This window comes from Stegastes partitus, unplaced genomic scaffold (assembly GCF_000690725.1).
Source record: "Stegastes partitus isolate 25-593 unplaced genomic scaffold, Stegastes_partitus-1.0.2 Scaffold90, whole genome shotgun sequence".
NCBI classification, from domain to species: Eukaryota; Metazoa; Chordata; class Actinopteri; family Pomacentridae; genus Stegastes; species Stegastes partitus.
Window position 1 is genome coordinate 615,774 of NW_007577821.1, and position 18,496 is coordinate 634,269.

The 18,496-nt window shown below is 39.2% G+C and overlaps 1 protein-coding gene across 1 annotated transcript; it reads left to right on the forward strand.

Annotated features, from left to right (window-relative positions):
- Positions 1-11,381: 11,381 nt before the first annotated feature.
- On the forward strand, positions 11,382-16,654 carry LOC103353956 (pancreatic alpha-amylase-like). Its single transcript, XM_008277163.1, has 9 exons — positions 11,382-11,549; positions 12,620-12,766; positions 13,152-13,349; positions 13,650-13,880; positions 14,892-15,025; positions 15,261-15,483; positions 15,566-15,687; positions 15,821-15,946; positions 16,465-16,654. The coding sequence occupies exons 1-9, from the start codon at positions 11,382-11,384 to the stop codon at positions 16,652-16,654; spliced, it is 1,539 nt and encodes a 512-aa protein (XP_008275385.1).
- Positions 16,655-18,496: the final 1,842 nt, after the last annotated feature.

Sequence of the window (18,496 nt, forward strand, 5' to 3'; positions counted from 1 at the left end):
TCAAGCCAGCAAAGCAAACCAAAGTGGTGAGGAGGAAAAAGAAGGAGAGTTAATACCTCTCTTTAGTTAGTTTAAATAGTGAGTAAAATTGCCTCCCACTGCCAGGCTGCACTGATGGAGTCATGCATGCATGATTAGGTACTTACCCTCCCAGTCCTTGCCGAGGTGAACTTAACTGGGTACAAAGGAGCTTTCGAATTGTCAATTTGTTTGCTGAGCAATTTGGCTCTGATTCAGCAAATCCTTAGAGAGATCCCTAGTGTCTGAAGCATGTAAGTGCACCCAGAGGGCCAGGCCATGCTATTCTGTGACTGTGATGAGATGTTTTAAGATGAGCAGAAAATAGACACCCAGGGATGAGGTGAATGGGGTGAATGTCATTCAGCTGCAAACTCTCACAACTCTGGAGGTTCTAATTTGATTTGGCCGTGAGTGGATCTTTCCAGAATGCCTCATGGAAGTCCTCCAAAATTAACTTCCTGGATATTCTACAGGGTCTCTATGTCTACATCCATTCCCATACCAGAATGGTACGTGGGCCAACCCTGTGATGGTGCTGTGTGTCAAGACATTTGTCAAGGTTTCACAGAAATACAAAAGATGATACAGAAATGGGGAAAAGAAAAGAGAAAAACAAAGCAGCAAGAATGTTGAGGTGCTTTGATGACATTAATAATGCTGATTAAATGTTGTTAGTGGCAAAACCTTGATTGACTTTTAATTTTAAAAAAAGATACAACTTGGGAATCAAAAGATGGTTGGCATTGGTCAAAGCAATATTATTTGCTTATGTTGATTTCCCTATACTCTACTGTTGTCTTGTAAATTTTCAGATACGTTTACTTCTTTGAACCCTGAAATTATAATCAGATGAAACTAAAAAAATATATATTGCCCCCCCTTTGAACCACCCACAACTGGTTGGCATACACAAACTGTGATGAGGGGTTTCAAGTCGATACTTCTTGTTTATCAGGGTTCACAAGTCAGAAAAGCAACAAGTAAATCTTATTGTACAGGAACAGCTGCATCTCTGAACTGTTTTCATGAACCTGTAGGAAAAGTAACCTTGTTTTTTGCATTGTGATAATGGATTTTTTTTTTTGTTTAAAAAATCGTTCAATGGCTTTTTAAATAGTTCATGTAACATAATAAAGAACATTTTCTCAATCCATAATGAAATTATTAATGCTTCAATTTACCGTAAGAAATAAATGTTAACTACATTTGGAGACACATAGCTAAAGTATTGTATATGTAGGGTTCACATGAATTTCATTGCTTTTCTTTGACTGAAATGCAATCCACAGGCGGCAAGTACTTGCCCCATAATTACCTGCTTGAACTTCAAGAAATCCCCTAAAGCATCCGAGACAAAATCCAGAAAATTCCACTTACAGACAAGGTGGCAAATTAAAGGAAAGACTTAAATTATTGTAAAGCGAAAGCAACATAAAGCATTCACATCACCATGATTTATCACAGTAGCTTCAATCTTCCTTGTTATAAATGTTTGACTTCACCTCAAAGTCCACACTATTCTTCCAAAGGGTATTCCCTCATTTAAGGTTTCGATGATATTTGTGGAGATTGCCATCATCATTCTAAAATCCTTGAGTGCTGTTGAGATTTGATAAAATGCCAAGACTATAAAATGGTGTTTGTTACATTTTGTTATACTCATTAAATCTTTTAGGTGCACTGCTCTCAGTAGGAGTCTATATTTATTATTTCTCAACTCGTTTAGATATTCATGTGTTTATTTTTTCTAATATTTCCCTCTGCACATCTTTGACTCCTTCCAGTGTAAAAGCAGCAGAGATTCAGGCAACACTGTTTCCTTGTTTTCTTGTGGTAAGTGGGTTAAGTATTTTACAATATGGAGCAAGGATGTTCTTTATTATGTTACTAACTCTGCTCCCTTGTCTCTGCTTCCCTCCACCTCCTCTCTGCATGTCTGTCTGTCTGAGAAGGAAGACATTATTTCTAAATGGTACACCATGTGTTTGGAGCACACAGAGCTAAAGGAGGTGCAACGCAGAAAAGATTAATGGCCGACGATATCCCCCACATAGGTTATCAATTATGAGTTACAAGTGTTTAAACTTTGAGAATGTCCTGTGGTGTTCTGTGTGAAGTCGACTCTGAATTGATTACAAGTCGCTTTTGAAGCTGAATACACAGTCAGACATGGGCTGAAGGGAATTTAAGAGGACTGAATAATGAAAGAGCTCTGGTTGGGTTACTCTTGTCTGATATTTAAAAGAGACACCGTTGTCAGATAACAGACTAACCAGACTAACTTCATCTGTTTATCCATATCGTCTCCCACTCCACAGCATATGTGATGCGATCCATGCCAGTGCCTCACACTGAGGCAGTGCTTGGCTACTGTTATGGCAGTGAGTACAAAAAGCTGTCAGTTGAAGACAGGAACTTGGACGGATCTTGCAAACCTGCAACTACAAAGTTTACGACTGAAAACAAATAAAGTCTGCACAGAACAAATGACCAGCGCATGGTGTGTTTATGCAAAAGCTCATTAGTGTGAGATCAGGTCGAGCTTTACAGCCAGCCGCTGCCCTCTCCGTGCCAACTATAAAGCCTGTGATTATTCCTCTTTAAGTACACGCCTGAGACCTACAGCGCAGCGTCTTCGTCTTTAAAGACGTGTTGCTATTTTCTCTTGAGGGAGAGGATAGGATTGTTTAAGGAGATGATTTCAGCGCTGTAATCCTACCTCCTGTCCCACAGACATCTGTCCCACACATTGCTGCAGTTTTGTAAGGGTGTTCATCATCTGGTGAGCATTTTGAGGTGCTTCCTAATTGCCAGCTAAATGCCCTATATTTCCATTCACCTAAATATTTAATACTATTCCAGCGGTAATGTCCAAATCTCACTCTATTGTTGTTAAACTCTGTAGTGTGTTGAAATTAACAACCTGAGAAACTAGATAGCCAACAGAGAAAGACTGAGGTGACATTGCAGGGCACGGTTGTGCTGATGTGGCCGGTGAGCTCAGGCTGAACTCCAGCATGTGTTTGATAAAAATAAGATTGATATTGAGTTATTTGATAGATGCCTGCCTGCTCCGTCTTCCTCCCTCCTGCTCCGGCATAGCAGGTCACTACAAAACAAAGGAATCTCTCTGTATCTCACAGCCATCAGTGATATCATGGAAAAGGCTCAGAGTCAGTCAGGTGTGGGAGAGACTCAGGGGGATTACTGCAGCTCTCTCAGAATTCACAGATTTTAGAGCAAAACTTGTTATCTTTAACTTGCAATCATGTGGAAATTATTCTCCACTTTTCCCTCTTAAATATTATGCATATAGTTCATAAAATCAATACTGTAGCTTCATCATAACTGCTCTCTCAGCTCGTTCATTTCTTAGAAAGTATCAGGAAATACTAATTGAAAAAAATAAAGAAACATTATAAAGGGAGATTCAAGTATTTTCCAGAGGCCATACAGCTGAAGTCTGCACCCTCCAACTCTTTGTTATTATAGCATGAAAGGTAACAAATGTGTTGAGGAGAAACTACAAACATTTCAAAAGCAGTCAGTCCAGGGGAGCTCAGGAATTTTCTTCACAGTAAAACTGTTGCTCAGCTTATGACCATGAAAGCAAAGCTCTCATTTCCCGCTGACTACTGTGAAAGAGGATCATAAAATTGACTCCATCTGTAATTTTATGGTGAACTTTCCAGTCACCAGCAGCTCAACAGCATTAGGTTCTATTAAAATTCACTCAAAGGCGTGTATTGCACAGCATGCCATTGGGAGACATTGTCCTTTTCATAAAGAGCTACACGTCTCGCTCCATGTACAGCTGTGCCTCGGTCGCTTTGGCCATACTGTATTGGACAAAGATAGTTGTATGCAAAATCATAGCATGAAAACACATGATCATAGATACTTGACTGACCCCATCTTGTGGAGATATGTTCATTACCAACAGTCAATTTCAGTAATTGTTTTAAACGTGAAGAGGAGCAACTTGTGGAAACAGTTGTGGAATGTCTCCTGTGGCTCTGTAGAGAAGTTTAAGGTCTGAGTAAGTAACCCTAATGGTGTCATTAGAGTCACCGCTCAGCATGGAGACGACAAATGGTAAACAGAAAAATATGTGTTACACACTACACATGTTACGTTTGGAAGACTTGAGCATATCAGCCAGTCCTCCTAACTGAACGACCATATTGGTCACTTGTTTCTATCATCTGATGCAACCCACACTGAAACCACAACTAGGACTGTTATTTTTATAGCTTCATATAATTTTTGACTTAAATTTCAGTTTTACCTACTACTTGGTTTAGTTTAGGAAAAGATCATGGGTTGGGTTAAAGGTCTCCTCGAATGAAATCAATTTTCTTTGAAACGCTTTATTTTATTTTCTTGTCACCATGTGATGTTCTTTATATGCCGGAAGACATATAATAAGTGAAACAGGCAGTCAATACATGGGTGAACATTACTACCTTGAAACTGCAGTGTACAGATTCAGACATTTGGGCTTTTATAACAAGCAAAGAAATCAATCTTGTCAAGTTGCAGGGTGGAGTTTTCTGCATCACTGTCCTTCATAACAATTCATTTCTGGCTTGAACATATATGGCTGAATTACTAGAATTTCACAACTTTCTGTTGTTTAGCATATAGTTGTTTTACAGTATTTGTTGAGTTGTAGGTGAGCTGGTGTGCCCGAGCTGGTTGGAAGGGCTTTTTAAGACAGAGCAAAGACTTCATAGGTCTGCACATTCCAGAAGAAGCAAAAGTGTGGAGTTATACCTAAGTCATGGCAGGAAGGGACTGTTTTCATGGTAAAAAACCTTGAAATATGTAACTTTGACACACAGAGATGAGTTTTTAGGGTTTAATTAAGGACTGAAGGGGAAATTTAGAGCTGACCCTTTCACAATGTTAAAGACATATCAGAAAGCTTCAGGTTGGCATGGTGACAAGTCCATCCCCATCTAAAAGTGATAACCCCAGCAGAGATTGTTCATGCACTCAACACAACAGCTAAAGGTCAGTTTGTTTAACATGTAGTCATAGATTGTCATAAGCTACTTGCAAAATTACTTGTGGAGTTATGTTTTGGGAGAGGACAGGCTGAGGATGTTAGAAGATCCTTTAGATGACTGAACAAATAAGTAAATCAGCCATTATTATTTATTATTTATATTATTATATACTATTATTATTATTATTATTATTATTATTATTAATAATAATAATAATAATAATAATAATAATAATAATACAAAGGAATATTAAAAAACAATTTAAGTAATCCTCACTTCCTACTGTAATTCTTTTTTTATACCAGACGACTGTTCTCTTAAAGAGGTAAGACATGCTGACATGAATAATTTGGGAAACACTGTAAGGTATATGGTCAGGATTACAGTCTACACATGTTTCTTTAAAGTCTCAATGTGAGAAGCATATGTCTCCACAAAAACCTGTGAGTGAAAAAAAATAACTCTTCTCAGACTGAATGGTGAGTGCATGTGTGTGAGGGAAACAGGGAGAGTGTCTGATTCAATGACTTGTCTAAAAATGTAAAAGTGTTTGAGTTTGTGTCTGCAACTGAGTGTTTGTGTGCACGTGTCTGACTGTGTGTGTGTGTGTGTTTTTTAGCAAGTTTCAGAGCGTGAACCTCTCCTGGGGGACTTCCGCTGCTGCGCTGTTATTCTTTGCAGTGAGATGGAAAGCTTTTCTCAACATCTGCACAACATATCATCGTGGCAAAAGAGAGGGATACTGGGCTGAAACTTTCCATTGGAAGAGCCTGTGGATCTCGCTTTATAGGACTCTCTCTGGTATGCCCTGCTTTAGTCGAGGAAACCTGAAAAGCTCCCAAAAATCAATTCATTTGTTGAAAATGTTCTAATCTGTAAGGAAAAAATATGAAGACATATTTCTTGTCAGAACAAGAAACACTTGTTAGTACACATAATGGCATTACTGGAATAATATAAACACCATGCAAAGGTTAAGGACTGTAAATTTTTGCGGCACCTAATGAAATGACAAATGTTTTACATCAGATTATAACCGAACTGTAAATGTGGTTAGAGTTTTCATTTAACACCTCTTCATCCAATTACGTGCAGATTTTACTGCTTCCAACACCAGTGAGTGATGCAGCTTTGCCTGATGAATTTCATGGTAAACACAATCCTGCTTGCTTTTTGGACTGCAAAATCATTTCCACTAGTTAAACAGTTTGAACCTTTATCCAGCCTGCCATGTGCTGTCTGTTCGCCCACAGCTCTTAAACCTGAGCTGTCTGCCTCAAAGAGCGACTTGAGGTGTAAGAAGACGAGGTACATACAGCTTCTTATCCTTCCCCCAACTGCTTTTTTTTTTTTTCCTATTCTGGTTTTTACTCCCCGTCTCTTTTTCCACTTACCCCCTCTGTGCTTTTCCTCATTTGCCCCGAACCACAGCAGCAGCACCCCCCTCACCATCTCATGTGCTTTTTCTTCTCTCACTTTCCTGATTTATCCTTGACTGCAAGCCCACGCACTCTTCTTTCATTCTTCTCTCTCCCCTACTCCTTTTCTCTTCTAACCTGTTGACCCCATTCCTTCCCCCTTTCTCTTTATCTCTCTCCCATCCTTGGCAGACCTCCACCCCACCCTCTGCTATGCCTTTTCCACTTTCCCATGACAGAACTAAGGGTGGGAATCAAATGACCAGCTTCTCTTCCTTCACCTGGTCTCCAAGCTTGAGCTGTGAAAGGAAGCTTTGTCTGCTGAACCCTTCATCGCCTCTGGAGATATGTCCTGTGTTGTCCTTACAGGAAAGGACTTTGGTCTGACTGGAATTTTTGGGGCCCATGGGAAAATGTGAGTGAGTTAGGGCCTTAACACTGACATCTCCTCCCCCAAAATATGCTGCGTCATAAGGGTGAAAACCTCATGCTAGTAATTCATCAGAAACTTTAAAGTAGCTGTAATCAATATTTTTAGAACAATACATCCAATGATAATGTGATTATGTGAGTTTCAGCTCATTGTTTAACTGTTCGGCCCACAGCTTTACAGTTCTGGCTCACTGTCACCACCGTCATAGTGTCGTTTTTGGCTTCTGCAGCCAACTGTTTACAGGGAAAAGCTCTAAAGACCCAAATACCTGCCAATACCTGTATAACACCAAACAAGAGAGAGACACAGTTATTGACAAGTCAACCCGTGAACACAGAGAAGCAACTGACAGCCTAATAGATGAATGATAATCATCCATTTCTGCACGGTGTATGAATAAGCAACTGGTCGCAAATACGTTTGCTAAAGGTGATCATGTGTCAAGGTTTCGCTCACATCTTGTTTCTGCTGCCCCTAAGTGGCTGAAACAATCGCTTTTTTGGGGGTTTGAAATACTGTTCCCTCTAAAGAGCTAAAAAAATACAGTTAACCTGGATTTTTATGGTGGATATGGCAGGAATAAACTTTTCATAGTCCTATAAATGTACAGCAGAACACAGCTTTTCCTGACAACACACATTTAAGCATTATGAAATTTTTACCTTTCATTATTAATTCAGCTCTGTATATTTTACCTGTACTGTTTAACGAAAGATTGACTGTTTAAATGTTTTAATACCCCTGCGCTTGTGCTTGTGTCCTGACTATCACAGCAGCTTCAAATAACAACAGAAAACAGTGCTGAAGAGGGCATCACAATCTAAGAACAAAATCTGCACTGTAAAATTAGATCTTTAACCCCTAGTCCTTACGTGTCAACACTCACAGTCTGCACAGAGAAGAGTCATTACTGTGTGTTTCCACCACAGATGTGTCGCAGCTCTTCTACTTTTACATGCCTGTGATCCACACACTCACCGGGGGGAGTGACCCGGAACGAAACTCAGTGAGGCAGGTCAGATGTCTTTGTGACACACTCTCTGCAGGAGGGCGTTGGAGGGGCAGGAGCTGGGTCAGACTGTAAGCAGGTAGGATGAGGCATAAAGAGGCAAACCTTATTTACAAAAGCTTCAAGACACAAAAGAACACACAGTCAGTGTGGCATCTACTGTCCTTTTATATGCAAACCACCTGCAGTGTCATAAGTACGTACATTTTATTTTGTTGCCGTCTGTAGATAACCCACAAAATGTGACTTTGCTGCTACAGCAATGTAGAATACAATAGAATTCAGTCAATATACCAGATGTGCATAAAACATGTGGTTCATGATGACTTCGTCCTAGTTCTTCCATGACATGTAAATAGCTATTTCAGTTTATATCATGAGCAAAAGAATTATGCCTAAGTACCAATATGTCACATGTTTAAAATCATCCATCCATCCATCCATCCATCCATCCATCCATCCATCCATTACTTATACACCACTTAATCTGTTTAAAATCATGTATGTATATGAATATGTAATTTTAACTGAAGCAGTTTCTTTCAAGAAACATCGGAGGATCTGTTTTTATAAAAAGGCACATCCTCTTCATACTGCCTATAAATTAAAATACAATTCATATATGTATAGCCAGTTAGATTCTGCCTGCGTCTTTCTGTGTCATCCAGCTAGTCATATTTGGGTTCAGAGTTTACCTATTTGCCATCTGACACTGAAAATTAGGTTCTGTAAACTGTTTTGGCAGAATTTTGAGAATTTCACATGCTTTCAAAACTTAGGAACTTTTGTACTTTCACCCCTAATAAAATTCCTTTTCTAAGAAGCCACTTAAAGAGTCCAACATCTCCTACAGCCATTAAATCTGGTGAGGACACAGACACAACTGTTTCTAGCAGATCCAAGTGACTGACACAGTCAGTGTGTGACAGCAAGTGGTGGCTGGATTCACCAATGACAAGACTGAAGAGGAGCAGGATCTGAGGAGAAAGTTTACTTGGCGATATCTGTTGGTGCCAATGGTGCGGGCTCTGTCACCATCCGGACCCAACTATTGTGAGAAGGGCAAGACAATATAAACTTGACAACAGAGATACTGAAATGACTAATAAATAAAAGATCAACCTATTGATGAATGCTGAATTCTTTTCTTACTTTTAGAACAGCATTGATCCCCTTTTTCTCTGTCGTTGTTACAGAACTTGATGTGATATGCTTCAAAAAAAAAAACAAAACAGGAATGTTGGGATGTGTGTTAAATTATCATCAGCTTCTCTGTTCAGTGTTGATTTCAACTATATGTACAAAATCATTGGTTACAATTGATACATTTCGCCATGAAGACAAAAAAAAAAAAGCAAAAAGCTGGAACACTGGCTAACTATACTTGCCACCCATCAAATTCCGCTGATGTTAGAGGATCTATGTTGACCAAAGACTGTAAAATATGGATACATTCTTATATTCATATATCTACACTTACTGGAACTTTCTGGGCCCCAATACCACCCCTTTTTAATATAATTTTTTAAGAGGCAATACTGCTACTACTAATACTACTACTACTACTATTAGTACTACTACTATTACTACTACTACTAATAACAATAATGATGATGATGATGATGATGATGGCCTGTGCTAGAGCCATTTAATTGTTTGGGTCTACTGGAAACAGTTTTGTGTATGCACTTTTAAGGCAGTAGGAGTTATATTTCTGGAGCTACTGAACCCTTAAACATGGTTTAACAGGTAAAACATTTAAGGTTAAAATAGGTCTGAAAAACAAGACATTTTTAAATATTCTGTCTAAATATTTCAAAGAAAGGTCACAAACAACAAACAAGTAAACCTGGGATGGTGGAACGACGTAGACTGACCCACCTTTAAAGAAAGGAATAAGTCAAATAAACGTATAGGGCAAATTTAGACAAAGCCCTCACTTAGAATTCATGGAAATATATTCTATTAAAGAAACTGCAAAATTGTGGAATAATTTAAAGAGACCAGTATAAAGTCTCTGTTTATTTTCCCTGTAGACAGTCTGTTAGATGGTTTAATGAATGTATGTAAATTTGTGGATGAGCAGCAACTTGAAGGGGATAACTGCACCTGCAGTCTGACCCTTTACTCACATAACCAAGGTCACATTGAAGCCCCTCATGGGAAAATGCTTTTGTTTTGTCAGGGCTGGTTTAGGTAACTTGTTTAACATAACATATTTGACCTCCTGCAACTCTTACTCCAGTGTGTCTTATCTGTGTTGGTTTTACTTGTTGCAAGGTAGATAACAACTCCGTGAAGTTGTGCAAGGCCCCTCCAACATTTAAAAAAAAAAATATATATATATATACAATGAGATGGATTCGTTAGTACAGATAATCATTTTAAACAGAATTAAAACATCACAATATTTTCTTTAAGTTAGGAGAAATCCAACATATTGTACAAGTTTTAGAGTACAAAAAATCCTAATTCAGGATTAGCATGAACATAAAATCCATCCATTATCTATACACCGCTTAATCCTCACTAGGGTCACGGGGGGGCTGGAGCCTATCCCAGCTGACTTAGGGCCAAGGCAAGGGACGCCCTGGACAGATCTAAATATAAAATATAAGATAAATATTGTTATTTCTTTCCTGGACAGATCTAAACTCACAGTATGATTCCAGGCTTCTGGTCAAGTACACATGGACACTAACCTAATAACGTTATTTTAGAAATGTGAATAAGTAAACGGTGCTGACTGTCCTGACTTTCTCACACACACACAAGCTACCATAGCTCATCAACTCACACACACACCCATCATTTATACTCACATGTTTTGCATCAGAGGGAAAGTTTAAGTTGATCGTTGGGTCATTATCGGATTATTGAACTGAGTGATCAAGTGCTAAGATGCAGAATCCACCTAAACTGCCCTGTTCTGAGTGCTAAGAACTGCAAAATTAAGATATGATTAGAATCACTGCCAGATAATTTCATCAACTTATTTATATAGTATTATGAAAACGTTTGAAGCACTAACTGATGTTTGGGGCCTAATATTGCCACTGGATCTTACTGCCACATAGTGAGAAAAATCTGACTGTCTTGAGCAGAGTTTTAGTTTGTTTTGACCAACAAAGAAGATCAGATTCAGTGCAGCAGGTGCAGTGTGTCCCTGACAATTCCTAAAATGCATAAAAAAGCATGAGGCTCTTTGGCATATGCTTTGTTTCTTTAAGCAACTTTTTTCTACATTTTGTCAAGGACATTATGCACATGTCATGTTTCTCAGTTTCCAACTTGGGCCTCTAAGCTGTTTTTCGAAGTAGTTTTTTCTTCTGCTTGTTTTGAAAGTTAGGAAACCGCGAGAAAGAAGCACCTGTGTAACATCCTTGCTGACAGTTTCTCATTGGCTCAGGAGGGAGAGAAGATGTATATATATACACTAATGGGGAGGCAGAGAGTTAGTGTGGTTTTCTCTCTCATCCAGGGAAAGCATGAAGTTGTTCATTCTGGTAGCTGTGTTCGGGCTCAGCCTCGCCCAACACAACCCCCACACCAAGCATGGACGGACGGCCATCGTCCATCTCTTCGAGTGGCGCTGGGCCGACATCGCTGCAGAGTGTGAACGCTTCTTGGGTCCCAATGGCTATGGAGGTGTTCAGGTATGTATGGCTTCCCAGGTGGTTTAAGAAACAAGTCTCAAAAAACGGAGGACATTATCAGTATGTTCTGTTTTAAAACAAGATATTTATACCCAATCTGCATGCACTAAGGGGCAGTAAAACCAAATGGTTTAAAACATTTGAAATGTCAGTATTTGGGCAATGAAAATACGAATTGCTTTAAAATAATCAGAATCCAGTCTTTTGGAGGGGCTTGGTAGCCCCCCCTTTGACCTCTATGCCTTCCCCTTCATTTAATCTTAAAGGGGAGAGATGTTCTTACTGACATTTAATTTTAACTTCAACATCTCACAAAATGCAATACAATTTCTGGTGTTTTCTCATTTTGACCTATAGATTTTTCCGTGGAACTGCATTATACATTATGCATGTGTTGCAAATGGATGGAGCGTATCGATGGATGGCACTGCATTAAGTGGGCCATTACAGTACCACTGCCTGTTTCATTTGGGCTTTTGGTGCCTTAATGTACATATTATTTGCTCTATCTTGTACAGCTCCTAATTTTTTTCTCTTTCTAAATGTTTTATGTTGGAGGGTCAGGTTTCAACCTTTTCAGTCTTATTTTCATGGCAGCCCCTAAAGGTTTTGCAGCAAATCTTCCTTTCAAGCTCTCCTTAAAGTCTACTTTAAGAAAATGGGTCTGCTTGCCAATTTGTCATCCATGTTTTCTCCAGCACTTACAGTATCTGGGATTGTCAGGCACAAAATGGCTCTAATTTCCTCAGATGTCGAATAATAGATGTATGCTATGTTTGTTAAGCATAGCTTGGGTTCATGGACAAAAATAAAGATACAATTAGAATTTACTTTCTTGACCACATATCCAATTTGTCTTGGTTTAGGGAAACTGTTCTATTGTGTAGGAATTCTGTGAACTCGCTGGAGTTAATAACTGAATGGTACATTCAGTTTAACCCTGTGCAGCAACAATGTTCCATCTGCAGAGAATTCTTTTTTTTTAAAGTTTTAACTATATTTTTTCTCCATATATTGTTTATTGTTATTATTTATTTATTTATTTATTCTTATTTTTTTTTTTTTATCAGATCTCTCCTCCAAATGAGCACATTTTGGTGAACAGTCCCTACAGACCCTGGTGGCAGAGATACCAACCAACCGGCTACAACTTGTGCTCCAGATCTGGCAATGAGAACGAGCTGAGAGACATGATCACCAGATGCAACAACGTTGGGGTAAATTGCATTACAGCAGTGATTTAGTGAGCATTAGGAACATTATTTTAGAATATTTGATAGCTCCTTGTAAATCTACAGGCTTGTACAAAACCATTAATTCTTACCAGATATATTTTATGACACTTTATATGTGTTGCATGAGTGCCAAACTGTTTTATAACAGATACCTGCTATTTTAAGACAAAATGAACAAAGACCAACACTTTAACGAATAAATGTAGCCCTTTCTAGGTGCAGTCATTCACATTTTTATGAAAGACATTTAGCTGCTTTGTAGAGTGTTTGAGTTACTGGATCACCAACACAGCAAACCAACAGTGGGCAGTGCATCTTTGGCATGTATCTGTGATCTGAGAACCTTCAATCCTGTATGTAATCATAGGTCAACATCTATGTGGATGCTGTCATCAACCATATGTGCGGAGCTGGTGGTGGAGAGGGAACCCACTCCTCATGTGGCAGCTGGTTCAGTGCCAACAGGAAGGACTTCCCTACTATCCCCTTTTCCAACCAGGACTTCAACGACTATAAATGTCATACTGGCAGTGGAAATATTGAGAACTATGGTGATGCCAATCAGGTAATGAATATCTCTGAGAAAATAACTCTGGAACTGTGCCATTTCACTTTTCACCAGTTTTCAGTGTAACTTGTTTAACATATTTGACAGCCTACATCATTAACTGTAAAGATTTTTGTTGTTGTTGTTGTATTACAAGTCAGAATGTGGATTTTGAGTTGTTTTTGTTACTGCCTTAATAGTGACAACAGTTCTGAATGAAATCCATACATACATATGGTAAATTAGAATTAGACTAAAGTGTTGATCGTAATAAATGGTGCCGTGGAATGTGATGCAAAAAGTCATTTACTGCTCCAGGTACGCAACTGTCGTCTGGTCGGTCTGTTGGACCTCGCCCTGGAGAAGGATTACGTTAGAGGAAAGGTCGCTGGCTTCATGAACAAGCTGATTGACATGGGTGTGGCTGGATTCAGAGTGGATGCCTGTAAGCACATGTGGCCCGGTGACCTGTCTGCTGTCTATGGTCGTCTGCACAACCTCAACACCAGGTGGTTCCCTGGTGGCTCCAGACCCTTCATCTTCCAAGAGGTAGTTTTTCACTTTACCCATCAAATATATTTTCACACAGGAATGGTACACTATTTCAAGACAACACAAGACAAATATCAACTTGAACAAAACCATCAACTTACACAACATGTCCATATTGTAGCATTAAGAATATACAGTACACTGTAGGTGCACTTTTTTTATCACGCTGCATGACCGCATCTTGCTATGGTGTCTGTAGTAGTTAAAGCTACTTCAGTCAAAATGCTAAATAGCTGTAATCTCTGAAAGCTGTGTGACCAACCAAACACAGGTAACCAGGACTAGCATCCACAAGAGTACAAGAGACCATGCACTGAGTATAATTGAAGGCTAGTCACTGTCATGTTCTTATATTTCTTGATTATGGCATAATGACATGAATAAACACCAAATGTGTATTTTTCATCAGCCTAAAACCATGAACTCATTATTGTGCTGGGTACTTTGAATCGGTTGAGTCACTGATATTATTTAATCTATGCATCCATTCTAGATAAACTTCTATCTTTCGAAACTTATTTCATGAGCTCACTTTCAAACATTTGGACCTGAGGACCCATGTGCATTTTGTTGGGCAGAGAAGGGAAAGCAAGGTCTTATGCTTTTTGCTCCAAGCACAATCGATGAACTTGGCATATCGGTATTAAAGGGAGTTTTCAGTTTTAGGGTTAATAATTCCTTTAATAATTTTCTTAGTCTCTAGCTTATTTTAGTTATGAAGCTGTGATCGTGCTAAAATAATAAAAAAAAAAAAGGTTAAAGCTGAAGGTGCTCAAGTAAAAATCAATAAAAGTAAACTTCCAAAACAGCCTGTGATGTTTAGAATACATATATCTTGTCTTCACTAAAAACATGAACTAAAGGCATGTTTAACAAGAGAAACATGGTTTTTGTCAGGTGTTGTATCAGTTTTGTCAGTTCACAACTCATTGATACAGTGCAGTTAATCTAAACCATACCGATATACAGAGCATGGGTGATATGAGTTATGGGCTGTTTTTGCTCTAGGTTATCGATCTGGGAGGTGAGCCCATCACATCTAGGGAGTACTTCCATCTGGGAAGAGTGACTGAATTCAAATATGGCGCCAGGCTGGGAACTATCTTCAGAAAATGGAATGGCGAGAAGCTGTCTTTCACCAAGTAAGTGTTTGTGTTGGTGGACCTAAATTCTACTGTATATCACAGAGGTGTCTCAGAAGAAGTTATTTAACCATGAGGTAACAAGAATTAGATATTCATAATTAATTGTGAGATATTCTAAATTCTGATTCTGTTTGACCAAAAGTAGTGTGTTTCAGAGGTTCTGAGTTTAAATAGTAAGAAAATACTTTGTCCAAAATAATAGTTGTTAATAACATTGTCTTTATGTGTCCAGGAACTGGGGAGAGGGATGGGGATTCATGCCCAACGGCAATGCTCTGGTCTTTGTTGACAACCACGACAACCAGAGAGGTCATGGCGCTGGTGGTGCATCCATTGTTACCTTCTGGGACTCCAAACTCTACAAGATGGCTGTCGGCTACATGCTGGCTCACCCTTATGGAGTAACCAGGGTCATGTCTAGCTTCCGCTGGAACCGCAACATCGTCAACGGAAAAGTATGTTTTCTCTTTGGTAATGACAAAATGCAATGTGTGCATCTGGAACAGCTTTGTTCAACATATTTGCTGATCATTGAAGGATCAGAATGACTGGATGGGCCCTCCCAGCCATGGTGATGGATCCACCAAGCCTGTTCCCATCAACCCTGACCAGACTTGTGGAGATGGATGGGTGTGTGAGCACAGATGGCGTCAGATCAAGTGAGTTGTCAGAAACCAAAAGACAGCACACTGCTGATTTTATACATAGAACATATTTCACTTCTGCTTGGTCTCATGGATGTAAAAAGTATGAAGTAAGATTGGATTTGATTTCGATTCATTTCCCCTTCAGGAACATGGTCAAGTTCCGTAACGTGGTCAACGGACAGCCTCACTCCAACTGGTGGGACAATCAGAGCAACCAGGTTGCCTTTGGACGTGGTAATCGTGGTTTCATCGTCTTTAACAATGATGACTGGTAAGGACTTAGCAATCTAACTGGTACTGAGAAAAAGGGATTTCACACATTTAAATGATAGGGCACATGCATGTCAGCATCTACCAGACTGTTGAGGCAAATGCCAAAACATTTTTCACATGAACATCCCCAATATGGTGGCATATAATCAACCTAGTAATAGGGTGGCCCCTCATGACTCTGAAAGTAGTGTAATATTTGGGATATAACCAATCAACAATTCAACATTCTGGAACCAGAAACAATGTCGACAGTTATGTAAATCAAATTGTCTTGCCCTTGAACAAGACAACTTAGATAATTTTCAAAAAGTAATATCTTATTTTCAGGCATGTATGTCACTTCTTTTTCCATCATGCAAGGCCTGTCTCTCCCTTACCAATATACTACTGGTGTACACTTTATTTCTCTATTTTGAAAAAATAATAGCAAAACTAAAAGGCAAGATTCTTACAAATTAGAGTTTAATTTTGACATTGGAGTGGTTTTAACAATATATACCTTGTCTTCACCTCCAGGGACCTGGATGTGACCCTGAACACTGGCATGCCTGGTGGCACCTACTGTGACGTCATTTCTGGCCAGAAGGAAGGAAGCAGGTGCACTGGGAAGCAGATCCAAGTTGGTGGTGATGGCCGTGCCCACTTCAGGATCAGCAACAGAGATGAAGACCCCTTCATTGCTATCCATGCTGAATCCAAGCTGTAAACACATTGTTGAAGTTAAAATAAATCCTAACTTTCAAACTTAAATGGTGAACATACTTTTTTGTTTATGATATGGGGCGGCATGGTGGATAAGTGGCTAGCAATGTTACACCACAGCTAGAAGGTCCTTTCTGTGTGGAGTTTGCATGTTCTCCATGTGCCTGTGTGGGTTAAAAGAGGAATATGGAAAATGGATGGATGGATATATGATATGATGGAGGCCTGCCACTAGTTGCTTTTTTCAGTCATCTTTTTGCTCCCCTTCCGCTATCTGCATGTAACTGTTTTTAAAATCAACTTCATTATGGGAAACAATAACAACAACCTCCACACAGCAACCTACCTACCAAAATTTCCAGTTTTGCAGAGGATTTAGATTATGCAGCAAGGTACAGCTAGCTTTTTAAAAATTATTTTCTTTTGATTATCCATTGTAATGACAACTCTTGCCTCCCTGCGTGCAATTGTTCCACCCACACAATTCTACTCATTACCATTTAGAGGAAAGACTGAAGCTGCACCTTAGCTCTGCTCAAGATGATTATCATTGATTGAAAGAAATACAGGTTTTTATTCCTATCAAGTGTAGCCAGGCCATTATTTACTAAAGAATGGGCTGGCAAAGCAAGTCTTTAGTGAATGGTTTGCAACTCCTTTTGTAGAAAAGAGTGTACCATTTCACCTGCACATACATCAGTCATGCCACCTCTACATAACTGCACTTAAGTTACCCTTTAACTGACTGCAGCAGTAAATTAAATCAAAGCTGTGCTATCAACCTTCTCTCATTTATAGCAACTGTCATGTGTAGGAGGGGTAACATTACATTAAATATGTGAAGTTCAAAAGTGTCTGGTCCTGGTCACAGTGAAGTACTGACACAAGTAATATCAGTATTCCACAAGAATAGATTTAAAAGACTTGCATTTAAAGCAATATTTAAGCAAAAGTAAAGTAGCAAGTTTTTACTTAAAGGTTCAGTGTTTAAGAAGAACTTGTTTCAAAATGGAATGTACTTTTTATGAGTACATGTGTCCAATGGAATAAAAACAAGGATCATTGTGTTTGCGTTAGCTTCCAATGAACCCTTTATATCTCTAGAGGGAGCAGGTTCTCTTTTGCTGAGTTTGCCATGTTTGCACTGCCATGTTTCTACAGCAGTCTGGAATGGACAAACCAAACAGTGACTCTAGAGAGGACTTCTGGTTATTCACAACCATCCATGTTCTCCTACACACTTGAAAGGAAATAAAGAGGTGAGGAATATTCATATGGTTGCAATATGCAACCTGACCACCAGATGCCACTAAATCCTACACACTAGACTGTTAAGCAGCTTTTTAATACGGTTGATGTAGAGTTAATTTCTCATGTATAAAAACACAAGTTTTATTAGCTCATTAAATTCTTTGTTAAATCTTGACATGAAAAGTCACTCGCAGTCGAGACAAGCGAGAGTTCATAGTTCAGCATTTTTATGCATAGTTATGCACCCCTCCAGATATACTGGGTGTGGGGGGGTGCATATTCTGGCAATGGGGTCTGCCGGAATATGCACCCCCCCAGTAAATCTGTCTCTGTTGGTCCCAGCATTTTTAACTTTTCAGATTATGCTTAGACCATGATCATCAATAAATGTTGTGAATTTGATGGCTTTAAGTCCTCTGGGGTCAGAAATAGAGGGGGGTGCATATTCTGGCAGACCCCATTGCCAGAATATGCCCCCACGGCAGTGGCTTGGCCTTGCCGCCATTTCGCTCCTCACTGTTGCGGTGTGGCGTCACCTGGCTGGCCGCTGCTCCACTCTGTAAAGGCAGCTGGGATTGTTATATGTTCGATTTTA

Excerpts from the sequence above, each read along its gene's own strand:
- LOC103353956 (XM_008277163.1), top strand. The coding sequence starts at position 11,382 with ATGAAGTTGTTCATTCTGGTAGCTGTGTTCGGGCTCAGCCTCGCCCAA. Across the intron at positions 13,881-14,891 it reads GACCCTTCATCTTCCAAGAG|GTTATCGATCTGGGAGGTGA; the intron begins GTAGTTTTTCAC and ends TTTTTGCTCTAG. Across the intron at positions 15,947-16,464 it reads GTCTTTAACAATGATGACTG|GGACCTGGATGTGACCCTGA; the intron begins GTAAGGACTTAG and ends CTTCACCTCCAG.